General features: G+C 42.2%; 1 protein-coding gene across 1 annotated transcript; it reads left to right on the top strand.

Annotated features, from left to right (window-relative positions):
* Nucleotides 1-339: 339 nt before the first annotated feature.
* LOC309703174 (alpha-2,8-sialyltransferase 8E-like) lies at nt 340-22008 on the top strand (the record flags this gene model as incomplete). Its single annotated transcript, XM_082527883.1, has 6 exons — nt 340-364; nt 4165-4192; nt 14302-14443; nt 21019-21131; nt 21208-21300; nt 21379-22008. The coding sequence occupies 6 exons, from the start codon at nt 340-342 to the stop codon at nt 21854-21856; spliced, it is 879 nt and encodes a 292-aa protein (XP_082384009.1). The 3' UTR covers nt 21857-22008.
* Between the last annotated feature and the right edge of the window lie 5619 nt (nt 22009-27627).

The raw sequence follows: 27627 nt of genomic DNA on the forward strand, positions 1-27627 counted from the left end.
CAGGCATAATAAATGAGTTAATATCACAAATTACCTCCCAACATATGTAAACAAAAGAACAAGGAAACTGAAAAAAAAATGGGTTCAAGAAAGGGTAACTTTTTTATCTCTTTTATTTGTCACAGTTATGTGGAATTTCACCCACCGTCTCCTCAAAGAGATGCCCCAAAGCCCTCTGAACTTTGTAAAGGTTGCAAGTAAGAGCAAAAACTGACATAACTTTTTCCTTCATGTCAGCTCTGAATGGGTGATACTTCTAAATATGTACCTGAATGCTTGTGCATTACAGGGAAGTCATCGATAAAGTAAAAAAGCTCTACAATCAAACATGGAAAAAGCATGAGGAGAATTCCCACAGATTCAGGTAAGATCAGACCCTTAAAGCCTTCTAATATTCTGATATAATAATTTTTATTTCCTTTTAAATTCTCTGGAAAAAAAGAAAATGAAAAATGTTTGTAAAGGAAAGACCTGGACACTAAAACATTGTTTCCACAAAAAAACTATCATTGTCACGCTTTGTGTTTATATATATATTTATTATTATTATTATTATTATTATTATTATTATTATTATTATTTGATAAAACTATATTCTGCGTGAATGATACTCACTTAAACCTTTTTAGTTCAAAACATCAAGCTGAACAGAATTAGCTCTCTGGGATTTCCTTACATGGACATTTTAACTCACTTTGGCACGGACTGCCTATAGCTAGTATGTGAGTTTGAGCAAACACCACATTAATGGCAGACTATAGAAACCACTCAAGATAAAGCCTCAGACAAAGTAGCATTATTCCTAAAGGTCTTTAAACCAGATCTTGTGCTAACTTTCTAAAGTCTAAAATGTTGCTGGTGTCAGATGACAGGTTTTTTTGCCATTTTTTTCAATATCTGTAACTCCCTTAACTCCTGAACCATTTGTTGAATTGACAGAACTCCAACTGTTCCTGAATTTTTCAGTGACATTAGGGTCGTTACAGTAATCCCACACAGCAGCAGCCCAAAGAAGATGAATAATTGTTGAAAGAAAAGAGAGTGAGTGAGTGTGATGGCGCTCTACAGAAAACAGACATTTTATTGGGCATTTGGGTTCTTTTTTATTGTTTTTAATCATTTTGTTTTCAGTATTTTCTGTGTTATTTGCCAAGAATTGGATGCAGTGCTCTGCTTGTAATTACCAAAATGACCCTGCTATCATTGGGGAAAAAAGCAAAGAGTTATGGTAAAATGGTAAATGGCCTGTATTTATATAGCGCTTTACTAGTCCCTAAGGACCCCAAAGCGCTTTACATATCCAGTCATCCACCCATTCACGCACACATTCACACACTGGTGATGGCAAGCTACATTGTAGCCACAGCCACCCTGGGGCGCACTGACAGAGGCGAGGCTGCCGGACACTGGCGCCACCGGGCCCTCTGACCACCACCAGTAGGTGGCGGTCAGTAGGCAACGGGTGAAGTGTCTTGCCCAAGGACACAATGACCAAGACTGTCCAAGCCGGGGCTCGAACCGGCAACCTTCCGATTACAAGGTGAACTCCCAACTCTTGAGCCACGATCGCCCCACGATACTTTAAAGAACCATTGAAATTTTTCAAGTGTGACATTTTTACAAAATGTCATACTTGACATACTTGGTCCAAATGAAAAAAACAACAACAAAAAAAACCTCTCCGTGAATCGCTACCTTATTGTGGTGGAGGGGTTTGTGTGTCCCAGGGATTCCAGGGGCTTTTGCCCCTGGTAGGGTCTCCCATGGCAAATTGGTCCTGAGTGAGGGACCAGACAAAGAGTGATTCAGAAGACCCTTTTGAGTAAAACATCGAGGGAACAGTTTACCCTGCCCGGGACAGGGTTACCGGGGCCCCGCCCCGGAGCCAGGCCCGGGGAGGGTACACTGAAAAAATGGGAATTGGCAGGCTTTTGGATTTGCACAAATGAATTTAGTTAATGCTACACAAGCCTTTCATGTTTCTCTTATTTACATTATTGAATAAAGTACCATTTACGTAATTATAAACAATACTGAAACTACTCATTTTTCTTGCATTGATATAAAATGACTAAATTAGTATACTAAAACCATTGTAATCATGTTTGACCACCAACGGAAATGATGCAATATATTCAAAGACAGCAACTAAATATGATTGGACAATCACATAAGCGCGGCCTTTATACAAAAACATTATTCAAGGAGAGCGCAATTGACCGCCAGTTTCTGGAAGACTGTTAAGCCACATGCAACCTTTGGCACTGCGTTAGTGGGCATAGTGAGAAGGTAAGTAAATTAAATACATTTGTTTTACTTGGGGATGTTTTCACAGAATTATTTTGTTGCATGCTGGGAAAAAAGTTATCTGTAATGCTTTTCGTACAGCATGCACCAAAATGCACTTTTTCCTTTTCTTTTTACACTGCTAGCTAGTGTTGGTATTAGCTACACGACTATAGCTGAAAAATAGTCTAACAAAGTGCACATAGTCGGGAGAAAGCGGCTGTTATCGGTCGGATTTGGAATGTGGCAGAGAACACTGGGTTGTTAGTGGCTTAACAAGCTCATGAAATCTCACCGAGAGAGCGCAATAGTGTTTGTGTTACACTGCTAGTCATTGCTACAGTGGCTAATTGCTGCAACCGTCAGAGTTTAGCAAGCTGGGATTGCCACTGTGAGATATGTTAATTCTGGTGGCTGACACACACGCAAGTCATAACAAGAATCCGTCCACACGTACACAGATATTTTTGAAAATGGAGATTTCCCATTTTAGTTAAAAATAAAATAAAATCCCATCCATGCTGCAGTCTTGAAAAAATATCTCCGTCCACACACCAAATCCTAGTGTAACAAACAGTGTAGAAATGTTGGTTAATCAGAAGTCTAGAAGCCTGGGAGCGGAAGGAGTAAACAGTTTTGTATACTCACAAAACTTTGAGGTAATTCTGAAAAGTTTTCGTGTTTTTTCTAGAAAGGCAGCTAATTTTGTGTTACCTTTGAAATGATGAAGGCATTTGAAATGTTAATAACTAAAGACAGTATTTTGGATTTTGTGTCTCTCGCTCTCATGGCCAGGTTCACAACGCTATGAAATACGACTGGTGTAGACTCACAACTGGGGAATGCACAAAATTCATACAGCATACAGAAATTTAATAAAAATAAAATGTTTTCGCAAAACCAACTACAAAGTTGGCGTAGGTATTTAGGTTGTGAGAGCGTCCATGTTAAATGTATAAGTTCACCCTGACGCCTGTCTTTCTTAATGGAGGCACAGTAACTGCGTATGTATATGTAAGTGTGTAAAAACTGCAAACAGTAAGATTAACAGCAACTGTATTTTGCCAGTATCTGCTACTGAAGAAATTAATCTCACAGCGTGACGTCTAAAAAGGCGTTGCGTGAAAATCTCAGTTTTCAGTGATACAAAATCCCGTTTGTGTGGACGAAAGACCCAAATGCACAGAAAAAGCTGCGTTTTCAAAAATACCTTGTGTGTGTGGATGTAGACTTAGACTTGGGTTTAAGAACCTTTGCCCATGAATGCCAAATCAGCTATCATAGTCATTGTTTTAGGTGAAGTGCCCCTTACTTAACTATTATCTTATTCAAGCCCAACTAATACAGATATCTACAAACAGATACGTACATTTGTTCAATGGAGCATGCTCCCAGCACCCCAAGAAAAGCATGGCCAATAAACAGTGGTTCTAATTGTCTAATTAAGTTCTGGATTGTGAATTTTCCAATACTGTCCAAACAAAAGTTACAACCTTTTTGGGGTTTTTTTTAGTTTGTTTGGAACATATGTGAGCTGCTTCTCAAAACATTATGTATAAATGAGCAAAAGATTGGCACTTTAATGTTCTGCTTGTTGGGAATAACTTTTTTTAGTAAAAGTTAATGTTGTTTGTGATGGTGGCATTTTTTACTTTTATGATTACACATGTCTGGAAAATGAAGTTATATTCTTGTTATGTGCAATAACATCAATGTTATTGTATACGTAGATTAGCATAAAGAAACAAAATAAATCTTCAATGTTGGCGTCCAATTTTAAGCGTGTGTGTGTGTGTGTGTGTGTGTTAGTTATCTCTGAATCTGACGTAATCCTCTGGATATTGAATGAGCTGACTCTTGATTATCTGTGTCTTACAGGGTTAGGTGGTGCTGGGAATGTGGAGTTGTAAGGGGTGCACAGAAACGGTATCAAGTCGTTCCAAGCTTTTGCATCACTAAAGATTAAAACATCCACATTTTGGACGTCGTTCTCACTTTCCATGTACATACCTGCATTGTCCATGCACCTTTAAATGCCCTTATTGTCCATCAAAATAAAATCCACAGCACGGGGGTCACTACCAAAAAAAAGGCGATTTTCAGTTGCCACCTTTGCGAATGCAATGATTTAGCATCAGAGCGTGATTATTTTGCTCACATATATGCGCATCTTAAAAGAAATGAGACACTTACTTGTATATTTCTAGGCTGCAACTTTAAAACAAACATTTACTGTACATTTAAATCACACAAAACCCGTAAACACAGACATTATACACCAGGTGATTTTAAACGAGGTATAGTAAGAACAGGAATCGCACCTACAAATGAATTTGAGGAAAATAGTCAGGAGTTTGTAGATCAGTTGGATACTGTCATTCCTTCACATGGTCAGTGTGATACTGAGGACTTGCAAAAAGTCATAGAGCAAAGTTTTGCAACTACTCTGCTAAAGCTGGAGCATTTGGTCCATGTGCCAAGCACAGCTATTGATGTATTTTTAGAGGAACTCTATCATTTGATACGGTCGGCACCTGTACCCTTATCCTGTGATATTGTGACGAATATCTTTAATCAAAGAAACCTCCCCATTGATAAAGATCTCATTACAGAAACTATTAATGCAGTTTTTTCAGGTAATCCTGTACTAAGGTCCATTCAAAAGGGTGGTCCGCTAAGCACAGCATATCTGCGTAAGCAGTATTACAAGGAAAATTTCTGTGTTTTAGAACCAGTTGAATATATACTTGATGCTGAAAAGAAACACAGTTTCCAATATGTCCCATTGCTGAAATTGTTACAGCAGCTGTTGAGTAGAAAAGATGTTGTTGATGAAGTTGTGAAATGCCATAAACAACAGGTGGGAACAGACTCTACTGGGTCATATCATTACAGGTCTTCAAGTGATGGTTCCCTATTTAAGGAAAACTTTTTCCTTTCTGGAGAAAATCTAAGGATTTCCCTACGTTTTTATGTGGATGACTTTGAAGTCTGTAACCCCCTTGGTACCTCACGGAAGAAACACAAGCTTTGTGCCATTTATTGGGTTTTGACTAACTTGCCTTCAGGATCTCATTCCTCCTTATCGTCCATCTACTTGTCAGTGTTGTGCAAAACCACTGACGTTAAAACTTATGGTTATGACAAAATCTTGGAACCTCTTCTACAGGATCTGAAAACTCTTGAAGAACATGGCGTTTATGTTCCACTATTAGGAGAGTCAGTCAAAGGTACAGTCGTAAGTGTAATCGCAGATAACCTTGGAGCACACAGTGTTGCAGGATTTATGCAAAGCTTTTCTGTAGAATACTATTGCAGATTTTGCACAGGGAAGAGCAGTGATATTCAGCTGTATTCTGTAGCGTCTGGTGCTTTCACGCTAAGAAGCAAAGACCTTCACCAAGTCCATGTCAAACAAGCCCAAGATACAGGTACAGGCTGTTGTGGAGTGAAAAGAGAATGTGTCTTCACCAAAAATCTGTCCCACTTTCATGTCATATTTGGTTATCCGCCTGATCTTGCTCACGATGTTTTTGAGGGTATAATCCCAGTAGAGTTGGCTCATTGCTTGACAGTTCTTATATCAAAGAAGTTTTTCACTTTAGCTGACTTAAACAATGCGATTCTGAAGTTCCCCTACAAATGGGAAGATAAGACAAACAGACCTCATGTAGTGTCACAAACTTTCTCTAGCACCAAAACAGTAGGAGGAAATGCGCATGAGAACTGGAGCTTGCTCCGGTTCTTGCCTTTTTTAGTTGGATCACTTGTGCCTGAAGATGAGCCTGCATGGCTTGTTCTCATGACTCTGAAGGATATCACAGAACTTGTCGTGTCCCCTGTGCATAGTGATGACTCTCTGGCTTTTTTGGAAAGCAAAATTATAGAGCACAGACAGCGATACCAGGCACTGTTTCCTGATGTTAAGCTACTACCAAAACACCATTATTTGGAGCACTATCCACAGATGATTAGGTTTTTTGGTCCAGTTGTTTGGCTGTGGACAATGCGTTTCGAGGCCAAACACAGCTTTTTCAAGCAGGTCATGAGACACACAAGCTGCTTTAAGAATGTGCCTCTCTCCTTGGCCTCAAAGCATCAGATGATGATAGCTTACCATCTAAGCTCCCCATCTCTTGGCAAGTCTGAACTAGAGGTTTCGGCTGTATCAACTTTTCCAGTGGATTTGCTTAAAGAGGAGATGGCTAGAGTCATTAGGCAAACATTCCCTGACATTCTAGAGATAAACCTTGCACAGTGTGTGACAATAAAGGGCATAACTTATAGGAAGGGAATGGTACTGGCCCACAGGGCAGCTGGTGGGTTGCCAGAATTCTGTGAAATAAACCACATCTGCATTGTAAACCAGAGCATATTCTACATTGTCAGAGAGCTCGGTGGCTGGTACAGGGAGCACTACAGAGCTTTTGAGCTCAACCCAGTATCTGCAAGAATATTCACTCTTGTTTCACTCCGTGAACTCCTTGACACTTATCCACTGGTTGACTACAAGATCGGATCAGTCCGCATGGTGACTTTAAAAAGGCATATAGAAATAAAAGGTGTGCAAATATTTGTAATAAGTTCAGTCACATGTATTTCACTAGATACATTCTTTTTTTTTTTTTTGTAACTGACTGATATATATGGGTAACTGTATGAAGACTAAACTGAAGTTATTCTTTCTGGGTGTCTGATGTATTGTTGTTGTTTTTTTTCGTCTACAGAATAGCTGCTTGAAATGGGGACCCCTGTGATCCTAAAGATCATCTTGACTGATGGAACCTGTCAAAGGCTCACTCTCTCCTATGGACCACCTGAATCAATTGAGGATCTCATTGTTGAAGTCAAGAGACAGTGTGGTCTTCAGGGCGATTTCAGACTTCAGTTTATGGATTCCTTGTTTGGGAATGAGTTCCTTAATCTTACCTCAGTTTCAGAAGTGGCAGACAGAGGGACTCTTAAAGTTATTGACATGTCAAGACCCACCACTATGCAGCATGAGGATTATATCATCATAAAAAAATAAAAAGTGAGTGAGTACATTTCAACATTTTCAGCAATCACTCACAATCCTGGCACTGCCATGGTATCTGTAGTCTGCATTTACCACATGTGTATCTGTAGCAGTCAATCATGTTGTAAAACACGGCAACTGGCCAGCGCCGTGTTCCTCTGCGGACAGTGTACTCCCGAACCATCTGGTCCATCACATCCACGCCACACTTTGTTTTGTTGTAAAGGGTGACAGTGTTTGGCTTCCTTTTGGTAGTGTTGGGAAGCTGGGAAGAAGGCAAGAAAAGAACAGTTGCTTTGGACACAACCCTCCACACCTAGCCCTGGAAAAAGAGCCATGTGTCAGGTCAAACACAAATGCAAGAACAATCATGCCACTGTGCGATGTGTTCACTGCTACAGATACACATGTGGTAAATGCAGACTACAGATACCATGGCAGTGCCAGGATTGTGAGTGATTGCTGAAAATGTTGAAATGTACTCACTCACTTTTTATTATTATTTGTAAATATGTGTACAAATGGTTGGTTTTTTGTACTGTTTTTATCAATAAATCTCAGCAACAAAGGAAATACACCCATGTGTGTTGATTTCTCCCTAAGATGGCAAACTGAAACACTCCAAGTTGGTGACTTTTGGAGATTTATTTCCCTGGATGATTGAGAATGCATCAAGACGAACACAAAAGGAAGTTCACAGCTTTTAGCAGCTCCCCCACCCCCTCATTCACACACCCCCACTCCCCTCCAGAATTCCCAGGTAACAACCTAATTTACATATGAATGACTAGCCAATTTAGCTTCCACTTGGCTGAAGCTAAAGCCTAGCTAAACACCTACCAGCCATTTGGCTGGAAGGCGGGTTTTAAAGGTAGAAAAGCCAAATGGCTGCTCTCGGGGGACTCTAAGTGCTAGGCCACAGGTCGATGATCGATTTTGTAATCTTATCACCAGACCTGCGACCATATGTTCTGGACACTCGAGTAAAGAGAGGGGCTGAGCTGTCAACTGATTACGACCTGGTGGTGAGTTGGATCAGGTGGCGGGGGAGGACACTGGACAGACCCGGTGCACCTAAACGAATAGTGAGGGTGTGCTGGGAACGCCTAGCAGAGGCCCCAGTCCGTGAGCTTCAACAGCATTCTGAGGGACACTGGGGACATTGACATGGACCATGTTCAGCATCTCCATTGCCAAAGCTACTGCATTGACCTGCAGCCGCAAGGTGGTTGGTGCCTGTCGTGGTGGTAACTCCCAAACCAAATGGTGGACACCAGAGGTGAAGGGAGCCACCAGGCTGAAGAAGGAGTCCTATCGGGCTTGGTTAGCCTGTGGGACTTCAGAGGCAGCTGACAGGTACGGACAGGCCAAGCGGAATGCGGCTCGGGCAGTGGTTAAAGCAAAAACTCTGGTGTGCGAGGAGTTCGGAGAGGCCATGGAGAAAGACTTTCAGACTGCCTCGAAGAGATTCTGGCAAACCGTCAGGCGTCTCAGGAGGGGAAAGCAGTGCTCTACCTGCACTGTGTATAGTGCTGGCAGAGCGCTGCTGATTTTGATTGAGAAAATTGTTGGGCGGTGGAAGGAATACTTCGAAGACCTCCTTAATCCCACTGACATGTCTTCCGAGGAGGAAGCAGAGTCTGGGGATGATGGGGATGACCTGCCAATTTCCGGGGGCGAGGTCAATGAGGCAGTTAAACAACTCCTTGGTGGCAGAGCCCCTGGTGTGGATGTGGTCAAGCCCGAGTTCCTGAAGGCTCTGGGCGTTGTAGGCCTGTCCTGGCTGACACGCCTCTATAATGTTGCGTGGAGATCAGGGGCAGTACCCCTGGACTGGCAGACCGGGTTGGTGGTCCCCATCTTTAAGAAGGGGGGCCGGAGGGTGTGTTTCAACTACAGGGGGATCACACTCCTCAGCCTCCCTGAGAAAGTCTATGCCAGGGTGCTGGAAAGGAGAGTTCGTCTGCTAGTCGTACCTCAGATACAGGATGAACAATGCGGTTTTCGTCCTGGTTGCGGAACACTGGACCAGCTCTTTATCCTCTCAAGGATACTGGAGGTTGCATGTGTGGCATCTGTGGTGGCCACAGCTATCTTTTACGGTGTGGTCTGCTGAGGTGGCAACATCTCTGCCGGGGACAGGAAGAGACTGAACAGGCCTATCCGCAGGGCCAGCTCTGTTCTAGGATGCCCTCTGGACCCAGTGGAGGTGGTGAGTGACAGGAGAATGGTGGCTAAGCTGTCATCCCTGATGGACAACATCTCCCACCCCATGCAGGAGACTCTGACAGCACTGAGCAGCTCCTTCAGTGGCAGGCTGCGGCACCCACGGTGTGGGACGGAGAGATTTCACAGGTCTTTCCTCCCCACTGCTGTCAGACTCCACAACAAAGACTCCAACTGATCAAACACACACATATGAAAGAACACTAAATGCAATACTCTTTTTCTGACAAAGTTGTATTTTTACTCAGTTGTATAAAGCATTTGTAATCTATTTTTATCCTATTGTATATTTTATTCTGTTTATTCTACTGTATATAGTATTTTATTTTATTCTATTCGGTACAGTTGTGTACAGTATTTTATTCTTATTGTATTCTAATTTTTGCTATATAACTTTTGCACTGTCCACTTCCTGCTGTGACAAAACAAATTCCCCACGTGTGGGATTAATAAAGGTTATCTTATCTTATCTTATGGGAGTTTGCCCAACCAGTCTGCATGTGTTTTGTGGACTTGGAGAAGGCATTCGACCGTGTCCCTCGGGGTGTCCTGTGGGAGGTGCTATGGGAGTATGGGGTGTCTGGCCCATTGCTACGGGCCATTCGATCCCTATACAACCGTTGCAAGAGCTTGGTTTGCATTGCCGGCAATAAGTCGGACTCGTTCCCGGTGGGTGATGGGCTCCGCCAGGGCTGCCATTTGTCACAGATTCTGTGATTTTTTATGGACAGGATTTCTAGGTGCAGCCAAGTGGCAAAGGACTTTCACTTCGGTGGCCTCAGAATCTCATCTCTTCTTTTCGCGGATGATGTGGTTTTGTTGGCTTCATCGGGTGATGGCCTCCAGCTCGCACTGGAACAGGTCGCAGCCGAGTGTGAAGCAGCAGGAATGAGGATCAGCACCTCCAAATCTGAAGCCATGGTTCTCAGCCGGAAAAGGGTGGAGTGCTCACTCTGGGTTGCGGATGAGTTCTTGCCCCAAGTGGAGGAGTTAAGTATCTCGGGGTATTGTTTGCGAGTGATGGGAGAAGGGAGCTGGAGATCAACAGACGGATTGGTGCTGGTGAAGAGAGAGCTGAGTGTAAAAGCAAAGCTCTCAATTTACCGGTCAATCTACGTCCCTACCCTCACCTGTGGCCACGAGCTGTGGGTAGTGACTGAAAGAATGAGACTGCGGATACAAGCGGCGGAAATGAGCTTCCTCTCCCTTAGAGATAGGGTGAGAAGTTATGGTCATCCAGGAGGGGCTCAAAGTAGAGCCGCTGCTCCTCCACATCGAAAGGAGCCAGCTGTGGTGGTTTGGGCATCTGACAAGGATGTCTCCTGTGCGCCTCCTGGGTGAGGTGTTTCGGGCATGTCCCACCGGGAGGAGGCCCCGGTGCAGACCCAGGACACGCTGGAGAGATTATATCTCTCGGCTGGCCTGGGAATGCGTTGGTGTCCCCCCGGATAAGCTAGAGGAGGTGGCTGGGGAGAGGGAGGTCTGGGCTTCTCTGCTTAGGCTGCTGCCCCTGCGACCTGGCCCCAGATAAAGCGGAAGAAGATGGATGGATAAATGAATGAAAAAAAAATGCCACCTTCCGACAAAAGGCAGTACAGAAAGAGGGAGTCAAGCTAAAGTGGAGCATGGGCTGCAAATTTACAGACTGTGGTGTTTACATGTAAGCTTCCCAAGTGGTGCTGCTTCTCTTTCTGGCCATACAAAAGTCATAGTGCCCAGTTCTGATGAGAGGGGTTTGCAGCAGCACCCTGCAGATTTGAATTGATTACCTTTTTTGAGATGTAAACATTGTCCAAAAAAAGCATCCCTACATAAGCCCACAGTTCCTCTGTGTCCACCCAACACTGAGTGTTTCCTATAAAGGTTTGTCATGTCCACAATTTGCTACTGGATTTCTTCCTTTAGAAGAAGTGCATAACTGGGGGCATGGTGTTTAGAATCCAAGTTCTGACTGCTGGAATGTAGCAGAGGGTTGCAGGCTTTGTGGGAGACCAACAAAGTCTGTTATTCATTATTTACTGTTATGGAATAAGTTCATAACTTAGAGTGTGGCCTTCCAACAGAAAGGCTCACCCCCTGCATGAGAACGTACAAGCACTGAGCAGCTCGTTCAGCAGTAATCTTTGACACCCACAGTGTAGGAAGGAGCGCCACCGCAGGTCATTCTTACCAGCAGTTGTCAGACTCTATAACGCAGTTTACCATCTTACTCACCAGCTTGTTTTTTCGCTGTACATTTTATACATAGCCCTGCACATTTTATACATATTTCCGTACAAATGTCTGTACATTGTTACTTGTATATACAAACTTTGTGTCTTCCTGTTATATTTTATATTCCCTTTGCTATAAGAGCTGTGGAACACCACAATTTCTCATCCATAGGATAATAAAGGTCTATTCTATTCTATTCTATTCTATTCCATTCTATTGATTTTTAGTGAGAATTTTTTTGGCATTATGATAGAATAACAAGAGTTGTTAAGTAGCCTCGCCATTTGAAGCATATTTAAGGAACTGAGACAACAATTCTGAAACAAAAATATCCTCTATCAAATATAAGCTATAATCATTCAACACAGCCAATGTAATATGAGAAAAAGCAACAAACACTGCTCTAAGGAATAATAGATAGAAAGTAGACCTCACTAAAACAGGATGCAACCATGCTTCCTGAATCCATGACTGTGGTAGTGTTACACCCCTGAAATGATGGGCCAACACATCTCCCGTGCAACTTATTTATTTTTACAGAAAACTGTAAAGACAGAAAAATGTATGAATAATCAGTTCTTTCGGCGCGCGGACCGTTGCCACGCTGCCTCTTCACCACTGACACTACTTCTTCTAGTGTTGAAAACATTACTTTTTACAAGTAACTTATACAGTTTTATATTCATATGCACCACCATAAACTGCTTAAATCACAAAAATACATTTTACTATACACATGAATAACATTGTGAACTCTGATTACAGTTTTATATTGTTTTTACTACTGTTTTAATCTATTTATGAACATGACTTCTTAACTGTATTTATTAAACTAGATTTCTTTCAAATAAACGTTCTTCTTAACATATTTCTATAGCATTCAGTCTTCATGAACTAAACATAAAGCAATTCACATTTTCTCCTATTGTGCAAAATATATATCTTGTGGCTTTAACCCAAAAATACCTGCACCGAGCTCACAGAGTTTCGGTACAGTCTAACACTTGGATTGGCACAGGCTAACAACAGGATGAACTTGGAAATTAGAAAGAGACCTGTTTTATTGTGTTAATGTTGTCATTTTGAGCTAAAAATAAATGGCTAAATGATCATTTGTTTCCCATACGGTCATATCACAAAGAATATGCATCTGCTTAAATCAAATCCAAGTCAAATGGTTAAAAAATAATTTCACACAAAAAAAAGAGCTACCACACTGGGAAGGGTGAAGACAACTGGGTTGACCGGCCCTGGCCACGAGGTGTCCCTTATTTATTTTTCAGGGAGTTGGCAATCCTACTCACTAACCCCCTCCCTCCTGTGCTGAATCGTAAGCGTAAGCAAATCACTCAGGACTCGCTCACCCCCTCCCTCCTGTGCTGAATCATAGAGCGAGCGAACGAATCACTAACTCACTCACTCACTCACTCACCCCCTCCCTCCTGGCTCACAGCTTCTTCTTCTTCTTGGTTGGCAACCAATGTTAAGGCGCATTACCGCCCCCTGGCTCACAGCTCAGTGGACATTTAGATGAGAAAATATATATTTAACACATTTAAGGAAAATACTAATAAAATAAAAAATAAACAAAATAAATGTTTATTAAGCAATTTTGATAGGAAATTGCTTAATTTTAGAAATGTTTTTGCTCTTTTTTGCTCTATAAAATAGTTTTTATTTTTTTTAGAATCATTCATCTTAGCAGTGACATTTACGTGAAAAGAGAAACAAATTAAGTTTGAGTGAAAATGTAAATTTTTTGCACTCTCTGGTCAACTGACTCAGTGAATCAAATGACTCAAAAAACCCCGATTCACTTTGGTGAGTGACTCATTAAAACTCAATTCAATAAAAAGAATCAAATTTACCATCACTACTCTCCACCGCTGACACTACTTCTTCTAGTGTAGCGTCAGCTACCGATGCATACAGGACCGAGCGCCCTCTGCTGGCGAAACTTATACAACAGTAAAACTGACATTGCAGTGGCCATACTAAAAGAAAGTGTCTTTCAGTATAAATAAAATGGGGGGGGGTGTACTATTTTCACGTCTCTGTCTTTGACATAGTGCCACAGTAGGCCTGTGGTGATCGGCAGTTGTTTAACAAGCTAGTGCCCTGTATGGCAGTTTGTGCCAGAGAAACCACTTCTGCATCAATTTTTCATTTAATAACTTTTAAGTGGGCTGAGATCAATTTCTTTGCCTTGAGAAACTCTTGGATCACTTTTGCAGTGTGCTTTCGGTCATCATCCTTTCATACTTTGAAACTTCTGTCGTGGAAGTTTTAAAGAAACTGCACACACCTGGTGAGTGTCGTTTTGAAGTTTAATTACATGTTGTGCCAAGATAAGGACAAGGAGTCCCACCATCTGTTTAATGTCTCACATTATAGTGTTTTAAATAAAATAAAAGCCTTTTATATAGAATTAGCAGAAATGACAATGACAAAACAGGTACATTGTATTTTACTCTAAAGATTGCAAATCTTTCCACAATAAAGCTAACCTTATTTATTTATTCTTTGTCGGGTCCTGTTTGTTTGTTTGTTTTTTCAAGATTACAACTGTCAATTAATTGCAATGGATCCAACAATGCCATTGTCACTCAGGAAAACACTCCAGTGGGATCTAAGATTGTTTGTGACAGGGACAGAACCGTCATCCCTGTGACTCCAGAGCTTTTCAAGATCTTAATAAAAGTATGTTTTTCTTAAATTCTTAATTTTTTCTTCTTAATTTCAGGTCTTCGTTATTCATCAAATGTTCCACCATGATATCCCTATGTGTCGAAATCACATGTTTAGTCACATGTTAAATCTTTGATAAACAGGGGCCTTTACCCTTAATGGATTAAATCAAATATAATTCTTTAGTGTCTTCTGAAATTAGCTGCCTAGAGTACTTTTTCAGCAATTCATCTGTATTAATAACTTTGTGGATACTCCTTGTTTCATCCTGTGTTCTGCCTCTTACACTCACTAGCTAATTTATAGAGCAGGCAACAGCTTAATTTTGAAATTTAGTTATCAGGCTGTGCGAAATGTAACACTGCTATAACTTTATAGCATATTTAATTGTAATACATTTTAATATTTGTAAATGGACTGACATGAAAATAAAAATGAGAATAAGAATTAAAAGTGCTAAGTAGATAGATATATACATGATATATACATGAGTGCAGGTGGTGATCAGTGCCAAACATGGAATGATGCAGTGAACACAGCGTAGGGTCATGTGTTACTGGTGGGAACAGTCATATGGTTATTGTTCATGTGTCCGACAGCAGAGGGGAAGAAACTGTTCTTATGGCGAGAGGTTCTGGTGCGAATGGACCGGCGCCTCCTGCCTGAGGGGAGCAGGTCAAACAGACTGTGTCCAGGGTGAGAAGGGTCAGCTGAGATCCGAGCTGCACGCCCCAGTGTCCTGGAGGTGTACAGGTCCTGCAGAGATGGGAGTCTGCAGCCAATCACCTTCTCAGCAGAGCGCACAACACGCTGCAGTCTCTGTTTGTCCCTGATAGTGGCTCCAGCGTACCACACAGTGATGGAGGAGGTGAGGATGGACTTGATGATTGCAGTGTAGAATTGCATCATCGTCCGTGTTGGCAGGTTGAATTTCTTCAGCTGCCTCAGGAAGTACATCCTCTGCTGGGCTTTCTTAATGACGGAGGTGATGGTGGGCTCCCACTTCAGGTCCTGGGTGATGGTGGTACCCAGGAAGCGGAATGAGTCCACAGAGGTGATGGGGGTGTCAGTCAGGATGATGGGGGGGAGTGGGGCTGTGTGCTTCCTGAAGTCCACAATAATCTCCACTGTCTTCTGGGCATTCAGCACCAGGTTGTTGTGGCTGCACCAGGACACCAAACGTTCAACCTCCCTCCTGTAGGCAGACTCATCCCCGTCCGAGATGAGTCCAATAACGGTGGTGTCATCTGCAAACTTGATTAGCTTGACAGACTGGTGGGTGGAGGTGCAGCAGTTAGTATACAGGGAGAAGAGCAGAGGAGAAAGAACACAGCCCTGAGGGGAGCCGGTGCTGATGGTCCGGGAGTCCGAGACATTCTTTCCCAGCCTCACATGCTGCTTCCTGTCCGTCAGGAAGTCAGTGATCCACCGGCAGATGGGATCAGGCACATTCATCTGGGAAAGCTTGCCTCGGAGATGGTCTGGAAGGATGGTGTTGAAGGCAGAGCTGAAGTCCACAAACAGGATCCTGGCGTAGGTTCCTGGGGAGTCCAGATGCTGCAGGATGAAGTGTAGGGCCATGTTGATGGCGTCATCTACAGACCTGTTGGCTCTGTATGCAAACTGCAGGGGGTCCAGGAGGGGGGCCGTGAGGGTCCTGAGATAGGAGAGAACCAGGCGCTCAAAAGACTTCATGACCACAGATGTCAGAGCCACGGGTCTGTAGTCATTTAGTCCAGTGATCCTAGGTTTCTTGGGGACAGGGATTATGGTAGAGGACCTGAAGCAGGCAGGCACATGACATGCCTGCAGTGAGGAGTTGAAAATGCCAGAAAACACTGGGGCCAGCTCGTTTGCACAGTGTCTGAGGGTGGCAGGAGACACACCGTCTGGGCCGGGAGCTTTTCGAGCATTCAGACTCTTAAACTGCTTCCTCACACCTTCTTCATGAATATGAAGAGTTGTGGTGGGAGGAGGTGGTGTGAAAACCTCTTTTGTGTGGGGTGAGGAGGGGGGTGTTGTAGGTGAAGTGTTTGAAGGTGGTGATGGCTCTGTGGAGGGGGGAGAGGTGGGGGAATGAGTGTCCAAAGTGTCTCTATTGTTGGGGCCGTTGGAGGTGTGAAGGCTGCCTGATGGCTCATCAAAACGGCAGTAAAAGTCGTTGAGGGTGTTGGCTAAGAGCAAGTCATCAGTGGAGTGGGGGTTTTTAGGCTTGTAGTTGGTGATATTCCTAAAACCTTTCCACACAGAGGCCGAGTCATTCTCTGAGATCTGCTGCTGCATCTTCGCAGAGTGCTGATGTTTAGCAACGTCCACTTCTTTAGTGAACCTGTACTTGGCCTCTCTGTAGCAGTCCCTGTCTCCGCTTCTGAACGCCTTTCTCTTTTCCAGCCACAGCTTTTTGAGTTTAGGAGTAAACCAGGGTTTGTCATTGTTATAACTCACCCTGGTGCGTGATGGCACAATGCTGTCCTCACAGAAGTGGATATAGGAGGTGACAGTGTCCGTAAACTCGTCCAAGGTGTTAGAAGCAGCCTTCATTGTGTCCCAGTCTGTAGACTCCGAACATGTGCGAAGCTCCTCCACAGCCTCGTTGCTCCACAGTTTTTTGGTCCTCACGACAAGTTTTGAGAGCTTCAGCCTCTGTCTGTACGCGGGGATTAGGTGGATCATGACGTGGTCAGAAAGTCCGAGTGAAGCGCGGGGCACCACACGATAGGCCCCGCACGCATGATAGGCTGATCGTGCTGTAACAGTGGAGTACTCAAAGCACTGTATACAACATACCTCATTCACACCCACTCATGCAAGCACTTCTAAACGCAAGTGCACACAGCACACAGTACATTCACACACAGTCACACTCCGATCAACGCATTGGAGGGAGATTTGGGGTTATTATCTTGCCCAAGGACACTTGACATGCAGACTGGGGAAGCTTAGGATCGAACCACCAAACTTCCGATCAGTAGCTGACCTGCTCTACCACCTGAGCCACAGCCACCTACAAATTTGTCAGTATATTAAAAAAATCCACCAAGGTCTTCAAGTCTAAGTTAATGATTTACTGGTTGAAAACTGACAACCCCCCCACCCCCAAAAAACAAAAACAAAAAACATATAACTTAGAATCAATGATTCCTATATGTGTGGTTTATATTGTCAATATACAGGGAGTGCAGAATTATTAGGCAAATGAGTATTTTGTCCACATCATCCTCTTCATGCATGTTGTCTTATTCCAAGCAGTATAGGCTCGAAAGCCTACTACCAATTAAGCATATTAGGTGATGTGCATCTCTGTAATGAGAAGGGGTGTGGTCTAATGACATCAACACCCTATATCAGGTGTGTATAATTATTAGGCAACTTCCTTTCCTTTGGCAAAATGGGTCAAAAGAAGGACTTGACAGCCACAGAAAAGTCAAAAATAGTGAGATATCTTGCAGAGGGATGCAGCAGTCTCAAAATTGCAAAGCTTCTGAAGCGTGATCATCGAACAATCAAGCGTTTCATTCAAAATAGTCAACAGGGTCGCAAGAAGCATGTGGAAAAACCAAGGCGCAAAATAACTGCCCATGAACTGAGAAAAGTCAAGCGTGCAGCTGCCAAGATGCCACTTGCCACCAGTTTGGCCATATTTCAGAGCTGCAACATCACTGGAGTGCCCAAAAGCACAAGGTGTGCAATACTCAGAGACATGGCCAAGGTAAGAAAGGCTGAAAGACGACCACCACTGAACAAGACACACAAGCTGAAACGTCAAGACTGGGCCAAGAAATATCTCAAGACTGATTTTTCTAAGGTTGTATGGACTGATGAAATGAGAGTGAGTCTTGATGGGCCAGATGGATGGGCCCGTGGCTGGATTGGTAAAGGGCAGAGAGCTCCAGTCCGACTCAGACGCCAGCAAGGTGGAGGTGGAGTACTGGTTTGGGCTGGTATCATCAAAGATGAGCTTGTGGGGCCTTTTCGGGTTGAGGATGGAGTCAAGCTCAACTCCCAGTCCTACTGCCAGTTCCTGGAAGACACCTTCTTCAAGCAGTGGTACAGGAAGAAGTCTGCATCCTTCAAGAAAAACATGATTTTCATGCAGGACAATGCTCCATCACACGCGTCCAAGTACTCCACAGCGTGGCTGGCAAGAAAGGGTATAAAAGAAGAAAAACTAATGACATGGCCTCCTTGTTCACCTGATCTGAACCCCATTGAGAACCTGTGGTCCATCATCAAATGTGAGATTTACAAGGAGGGAAAACAGTACACCTCTCTGAACAGTGTCTGGGAGGCTGTGGTTGCTGCTGCACGCAATGTTGATGGTGAACACATCAAAACACTGACAGAATCCATGGATGGCAGGCTTTTGAGTGTCCTTGCAAAGAAAGGTGGCTATATTGGCCGCTGATTTGTTTTTGTTTTCTTTTTGAATGTCAGAAATGTATATTTGTGAATGTGGAGATGTTATATTGGTTTCACTGGTAAAAATAAATAATTGAAATGGGTATATATCTGTTTTTTGTTAAGTTGCCTAATAATTATGCACAGTAATAGTCACCTGCACACACAGATATCCCTTTAAAATAGCTAAAACTAAAAACAAACTAAAAACTACTTCCAAAAACATTCAGCTTTGATATTAATGAGTTTTTTTTGGGTTCATTGAGAACATGGTTGTTGTTCAATAATAACATTATTCCTCAAAAATACAACTTGCCTAATAATTCTGCACTCCCTGTATATATATAGCTTATAATTAAAATTGTGGGGGGGGGGGGGAACAACAGCCAGTTTCTTAACAAAAGCATTTCTGCTCTGAACTGGAAGAAAAAACCCTGAGTAGAAGCTCACATCAAGAAAATAGCTCCTCGGTTCACAGTAGCATCGCTCTGCTAACATGCTAACAGCACATTTGAGCTACTCACCCCCTCCCTCCTGTGCTGAATCATAGAGCGAACGAATCACTCACTCACTCACTAATAGGGTTGCCAACCGTCCCTTAAAAAACGGAATCGTCCCGTATTTAGAAACAAAAGTACACGTCCCGTATTGAGCTAATGAGGGATGTACTTTGCCCCGTAATACGGTGAGAATCAAAAGTAGTCTATAAATGTTAATGGAATTAATGCTTTGTTTGAAAACATAATTCCCAGCCCCTCTCCTGCTTTGTGACCAATGAGCTGACAGCACACTTATGACAATTCGAGTATGACAATTCAGATTACCGCTTATCTCATTGGTCGAGGAAAGGTCGCTTGCGGAGAAAATAATCCCCCTAAAATAGCTAAAACTAAAAACAAACTAAAAACTACTTCCAAAAACATTCAACTTTGATATTAATGAGTTTTTTGGGTTCATTGAGATCATGGTTGTTGTTCAATAATAGAATTATTCCTCAAAAATAAACTTGCCTAATAATTCTGCACTCCCTGTATAGCACTTTACTCAGTCCCTAAGGACCCCAAAGCGCTTCACACGTTCAGTCATCCACCCACTCACACACTCGTGTTGGCAAGCTACATTGTAGCCACAGCCGCCCTGGGGCGCACTGACAGAGGCGAGGCTGCCGGACACTGGCGCCCTCTGACCACCACCAGTAGGCAACAGGTGAAGTGTCTTACCCAAGGACACAACGTCTGAGCCGGGGCAACCTTCCGATTACAAGATGAACTGCCAACTCTTGAGCCTTGATCGCCCCATGTAAGGAATTATATGGGGGTTTCACTAAGTTTCACATTAGTTTGGACCTTTGACTCCTTCTTCAAGCTCAAATAAGGTCAAACTTGTATAAAGTGGATTTTTTTCTTGAAAACTAACTGCTTGTGTTTGCACTTGCAACATTTAGGAAGTGACATTGGTATATGGGGATTATAGTTTCCAAATATCATTTGACCTAACCTTTACATTTCACATCTGCTTCTCTTTCAAATTGACCTAAAATCTTTAACAGAAAGAATGTAAAGAATTAGCTGACGTATTTAGAAATTTACTGTGGCACAATAATATTTAACAAGCTCAATTTATTATACAGATATTTACATTACCAGTTTATTATCGATTTACCTACTCTTAAATAATGTTTGTGTAAAAATAAAATCCACATAAACATCTGTCATGTAATCCTAATCTAAGTAAACTTCAACTTTCAAGTATGCCCTACACTTATTGTCTCCTTCTATTCTAGGAGAGATTCACAAATACTGGGCCAAAGATTCACTTCGACTTAAAAAGAGACTGATTTTCAAAACAGATTTTGATAACAGGGACCTCATGAATTCATTGTTTTCAATAACAAAAGGGTTTGCACAGTAACTAGAACTAACCACCGTATATGTAATATAATGATATCATGAAAGATTTCAATTCCAAGTAACTGATAATCCAGTTCTAATGTTTTAAAGGCAATCGGATTAAACAGGTCTATACATTTCCCTAAAAGTTTTAACGTGATAACCTTATCACTGACCTCTTCCTACATGTTTGCCATCTTCCATTAAATTCAGTGAGCACTTGTCTTTCACACAAAGTACATTTCAAACTGTTTAAATTTTGCTCTTTTTTAATTTATAATCTGTTGGTGTCAATTCCAGGAGAATCCTTTCTCAAAAAAGAGATGGGACACTTGTTCAGTTGTTGGGAATGGTGGGATTCTGACAAACAGCGGCTGTGGAAAAACGATTGATTCAACTGATTTTGTTATTAGGTGAGAAAGATGTCAAGAACAAAAATCATGATGAGGACTCTTCTCTCTGTAAGTAATATTTTGTTGTTTTTTTCAGGTGCAACCTTCCTCCTCTGGAAAATGAATTTAAGAGTGATGTTGGCATGAAGACTAACCTTGTGACAGCAAACCCAAGCATCTTAACAAAGAAGTGAGCCAAGAGTGACTCTAACATTGAACTGACCTGTTAGTTTTGTCTAGTTTCTTTAACTAATATATTATTTTGCAGGTATGGGTCACTGATGGCACGTCGACGGGCGTTTGTAGACAGTCTCCACCAGTATGGCAACTCCCTGCTCCTCTTTCCTTGCTTCTCCTCTGGTGGTACTCGTGCAGTGTGTCAGCGGGCTGTGTATGCCATTGAGGACATGGAAATTCCTATCCAACCAATCTTCACAAACCCTCAGTACTTACAAAGTATGGACCAATTCTGGAATTCTCAGGGGGTAAAGGGACTTCGGGCTAGCACTGGAGCTTATATGATTAGTCTTGCTTTGGAATTATGTGAAACTGTTCATCTTTATGGATTCTGGCCATTTAGTAATCATCCATATAAGCTCTTTCCCCTGACTAACCACTACTATGATAATGTACCCTATAATAGTAGAATCCATGCAATGTCAGATGAGTTTTACTACTGGGTGCAACTGCACAACAAGGGCATTCTCAAGCTTCATCTTGAAGACTGTAAATCAGGTCAGGTCTAGTTTATATGATGGAATAAAATAAAAAAAAAGAGTCAAAGGAGCTTGCAAAGAAAAGCGTCTGGACTTCTTTAAGTTGCTTGAAGACGTTTCACCTCTCATCCGAGAAGCTTCTTCAGTTCTAAGGTCAAATGGTGGGGAGTCCCAGATTTAAACCTAGTGGGAGTGACCCCCCAAAGAGGGACCCCTGATGATCCTCTAATCACATGAGCCAAGGTGTGAAAATGGTGTGGGTCCACATCAGCCAGGGTTTCGGGTGAGTTCATTGTGAAACCTGGCCCCACCTTATCATGTGAATTCCTGAGGTCAGATGGCCCAGGATGTGAGTGGGCGTTAAGGCGTCTGGGGAGGGATCTCAAAACTGGATTATAGATGGCAGACAATTGGTGTTGTAAACCCCCGCCTCTGTTCAAAGATGGTCGCTCAAAGTGGACATAGATGGCTTCTTTCACTCCTCTTTCAAACCATCTGTCCTCTCTGTCCAAAATGTGAACATCGGCATCCTCGAAAGAGTGACCTTTATCCTTAAGATGCAGATGGACTGCTGAGTCTTGTCCTGTGGAGGTGGCTCTTCTATGTTGTGCCATGCGCTTGTGAAGTGGCTGTTTGGTCTCTCCAATGTAGAGGTCTGAGCATTCCTCGCTGCACTGTACAGCATACACCACATTGTTAAGTTTGTGTTTTGGTGTTTTGTCTTTCGGGTGAACCAGTTTCTGTCTGAGCGTGTTACTGGGTCTGAAATACACTGGGATGTCATGATTGGTAAAACTCTCCTGAGTTTTTCTGATACACCGGCTACATAGGGGATTACAATGTTGTTGCGTCTGTCCTTCTTATCCTCCCTCGCTGGTGTCTGATCTTCTTTTCTGTGCCTCTTTGCTGACTTTATGAATGCCCAATTAGGATAACTACATGTTTTGAGTGCTTCCTTTACCTGTGTGTGTTCCTTCTTTTTTCCTTCAGGCTTAGAGGGAACATGTTCTGCCCGGTGGTGTAGGGTCCTAATTACTCCAAGTTTGTGTTCCAGAGGGTGATGGGAGTCAAAGAGGAGGTACTGGTCCGTGTGTGTGGGCTTCCGGTAAACTTCAATGTTGAGGTTGCCATTCTCTTCAAGTATGTTGTGGTAAGGCAGAGGTCTAACAGTGTGCAGATCTGATCGGGTGTGAAGTTGGTCCTGTCTTCCAAGGAGCTGTCTTCTTGTAGTCGTTTTCTGATAGTCTCCTTGGCCTCCATGGTGGGTATGCAAGTGAAGAGAGAGACTACATCAAAGGACACCATGGTTTCATCTGGATCCAGGGTAAGTTTCTGGACCTTGTCGGTGAAGTCGGTGGAGTTCTTGATGTGGTGTGGGGTGTTCACCACGAGAGGTGCAAGGATGGTAGCAAGGTGTTTTGCAATGTTATAAGTGGCTGAGTTTATGCTACTGACTATGGGTCTGAGCGGGACATTTTCCTTGTGGATTTTAGGAAGTCCGTAAATGCAGGGTATGGCATCCCCTGGATAAAGGCGGTGATATGTAAGGCGGTCAATGGTTTTTCAAGGTCCTGAAGGCAAGCTATAACTTTCTTTTTGTAGCTGCTTGTGATACAAGTGATACAAGATCAAGGTGACTGAGGCAGCTCTGCCATGTTGTAGCTCAGACAGAGGTGAAGAGGCGAGGTCACAGGTGACTGATGATTCGGTGCTATAGATTAACTAGTATTTATTATCATGACTATTGTTAGGCTGCTGATGTAAATTGATTCATTAGTGTATATTTGACAAAGAATCTGAATTGACATGTCTCACTTTTTATATGGCGTGAATCAATGTGTTATTTTATCAGGCGGCAATATGTCCTAGTGCAGTCAGAGGGGAAGAGCCAGGGCCAAAGGTGAGGCACATCAAGCACAGAATAACAATAATATGCCAGCAGTTTATCTCAGTTAACGAGAGGAGAAGGCATGTGTGTGGCCCCTTCACATAGTGGACATTGAGTTGTTGTGTGGGACACCAGTAAAAGCATGTAGAATAGCATATGTAGGCAAGTATATTTCTCCTTTTTTATCAAGAAGCAAAGACAAAAAGGGGAAAAAAAGAAACAGGGCAGGGTTCGGTAGTTGAATCATCCGTCCCCACCAATGCCAAAACCAAATCTACGCCCTTGGTCTGTTTAGTATAACGGTGTTCATTTGATACAGACCGCAATATCAATGTGCTGGATTCTTGTTTTGATTCAGATCCCATACCTGTCGGCTTAATTTGTTTCTTTTGTCTTTCACGATTTGTGGATAAGTAGTGTCTCCCCCCCCCCCCCCCCCCCCGTTGAGTAGAGTGCAGCTGGATCTATCTCCGCAGAACAAAGCACACACAGAGGACGTCATTGCAAGTCTAAAAGACACCACAACTACTTTGAATCAGATACAAAACTTGTTCATGTCCTTTATCTGCAATTGTTGCACCCCCAGAGAGACATGACTCCATTCTCCTTTTTCTTGCAACTTGCAACAGGTTATCACTGCAGGAAAAGAAAAATGTCTGTGATTAATTGATGTTTTTAACGAAATCCTTTTATTGCATGTAACGCACAGACACACCAACAGAGGGCAGTAATATCTCTTCAACATACATTGTAAAATTAGTATTATGACACTCCCACTTAATTGTACCATGGAGCTCACTTACCTGACTGCCATTGCTTGTTTCTTTCCAAAAAAAAATTATGCACCTATATCACAGTGCTACTAGAAAATAAAACATGTTCTCTTTTGTTTTGAACGCACACAAAAAAAATGTACTGTGTCCATCTTAGACAAAACTATTATTCTGCATTGCAGTTATATGCTTGACATCTTAACATAAGCATAATGCAGGCATGTTAAGCATATGATAACCCTTTTTAAACTGAACACAGTCCAATCTTCTCTCTGAGATACTCAAACTTTTGTCTAGGCAGTGGTTTGGTTAAGATGTCAGCCTTCATGTTTTCTGTACAGCAATACTTCAGCTGGATTTTTCCATTTTGCACACATTCACGAATGTAGTGCTTTGTTCTTGCATGATCAATTGGATTTTTTGCAATTGCATTTGCTCCTTGATTGTCCTCCAGGATCACTGTTGCTGTGGTCTCCATTCCAAGCTCAGTTAGTAGTCGTCTTAACTAGGGCAGGGTGATATGGCCAAAAATATTTATCACAATATATATTTTAAAATTTGCGATAATGATATAACTGACGATATAATTTTTGCGCGACAAAATACAACTCCACAACTTTACTAGCGCAAAAAAAACCCCCCATCCATTTATTTTTTCTTAAACAAGCAGCTGTTTTTCATGTGCATTAAAGCTATATAAACATTTAACATTGCAAATGCAAATTCCTTGCTGAAAGTTTAACCAAAAGGCATTTCCAGTAGAAATGGGCTGACATATCCTGAGCATAACCATGTATAATATCCACTGAAGTTAAAAAGAGGTGCTTTGCTACATTAAACTGCAGTGTGCCAAATAAAAACGTCAAATAAAATGAAAACGTTTTCGGACCATAAGGTGCACGGGATTATAAGACACATTAAGCAAAACAAAGCAGTCAGATAAATCAAACTTTATTCAACTCATTCTTCTTGCTTCCTCCACTTCTGTACCATTGATTCATTAATGTTGAATTCTCTGGCAGCTGCTCTATTCCCATGTTGTTGCAGTATATTAATGACTAACCTCGTATTTTGGATGGATTATCTCAGTTGTTCTCCTGACTGAGGTTTGGTCCGTTTACAGCATCCTGCCATGCGATTGCATTTGTCTCCAACTATCAGGAACCTTAACGTTAACGTTTATTGAGTGGAAAAGTGTTAGTGTTCATCCTCAAGCTTAGTGTTGCGCGAATCATGAACGAATCATTCAATACTCGAGAATCACTTTAATGACTATTGAATCATGATTCACAAGCCCAACGGACTCACTGACTCATCCCTGTTGCTGTTAGCAGCAATGTATCTAGCTTATAATTAAAATTGTGGAGAAAAACACAACATCCAGTATCTTAACAAAAAAATTTCTGCTCTGAACTGGAAGAAAAAACCCTGAGTAGAAGCTCACATCAAGACAATAGCTCCTTGGTTCACAGTAGCACCGCTCTGCTAACATGCTAACAGCACATTTGAGCTACTCACCCCCTCCCTTCCTGTGCTGAATCATACAGGAACGAATCACTCACTCACCCCCTCCCTCCTGGCTCACAGCTTCTTCTTCTTCTTGGTTGGCAACCAATGTTAAGGCGCATTACCGCCCCCTGGCTCACAGCTCAGTGGACATTTAGATGAGAAAATATATATTTGACACATTTAAGGAAAATACTAATAAAATAAAAATAAACAAAATAAATGTTTATTAAGCAATTTTGATAGGAAATTGCTTAATTTTAGAAATGTTTTTCTTCTTTTTTGCTCTATAAAATAGTTTTTTTTTCTTTTAGAATCATTCATCGTAGCAGTAGGATTTACATGAAAAGAGAAACAAATTAAGTTTGAGTGAAAATGTAAATTTTTTGCACTCTCTGGTCAACTGACTCAGTGAATCAAATGACTCAAAAAACTCTGATTCACTTTGGTGAGTGACTCATTAAAACTCGATTCAGTAAAAAGAATCAAATTTACCATCACTAGTAGTAAAACGTAGTTCTACTAACCTGCGCTTGATTACTCTTGAACCGGAACCGGATGTAAGTCCCAAAAAATTGAATTGTAGAACTGAAACTGAATGGTGAGAAGTGAATCTGCAATTATTTGAGAGCTAAATTTTTAAAGGATAAAATACGGTTTCAAAGAAAATGGATTCATTTTCAATCTATAAAATTCCATTTCAATTTAGTGATGATCATTTTCAAACCAATAAATTGAATTTCAAATTAGGCTAATTCATATTCAGTTTTTAAAAGCATTTATTTAAGTTACAATTCAGATTCAGTCCGAGCAATTCAAATTCAAATTTAACTTATTCAAATTCAGTTTCTGATGACACAGATTTATGCCCATACCCTTGGACATAAATCAGCGTGAAGAGAACTATTGATAACAAAAGAAAGAATCTTTGGATAAAATTTATCTGAGGAGAATTAATTTATTTTAGTCTGACCCCAGCCCTCTTGGAGGCTGGCAGCATGGAAGACAGTGGAGACATGGGCAGAACAAATCCAGAGGCCAGCCACGCGGAAGGCAGTGGCAGCAACACTGTTCAGGAGGGTGCCCACGACAGGGATGATGTCCAGCCAGTGGCCTGGAAAGTGGCCGGTGATGTTGAGGTGCTGTACATGGACCGGATGACGAGGCAGGACCAGGCAAGGATGATGCTGCAGACGAGGATGTGGAAACCGCAGGTGGCTTAAGGTGTTCTTTGGATCCACCAGTGGAAGCAGTCACAGACGGACGACGGAGGGACGGAGTCCTCTGGCGAACACAAAGCAAAACCAGCAGGCACTCTCTGGCACTCATGAGGCAAAACCATCAGGCTCGGAATCCTCTGGTGAACACAAGGCAAGCCAGAAGATCTGCCTGAAGCTTGTATGTGGGTATGAGCATGGGCGATGAAAAACTACAGGAAACACCTGCTATTCATCCTTAGATGCAGACTAAGCAGGATTACTCGTAAAGGTCTTCAAACGAGCTCTTCAGTCAAGGCACAAAGCCCTTTGCTAAATGAACCGGTGAGACAAACAAATTTTACCGTCAATGTGCTTAAACTGGTTTTAGTTGAGAAAACTCATGAAAAGGGGACTTAATGAAAAGTCTAAGACCAG

This window comes from Aulonocara stuartgranti (genome assembly GCF_965226115.1).
Source record: "Aulonocara stuartgranti genome assembly, chromosome: 3".
NCBI classification, from domain to species: domain Eukaryota; kingdom Metazoa; phylum Chordata; class Actinopteri; order Cichliformes; family Cichlidae; genus Aulonocara; species Aulonocara stuartgranti.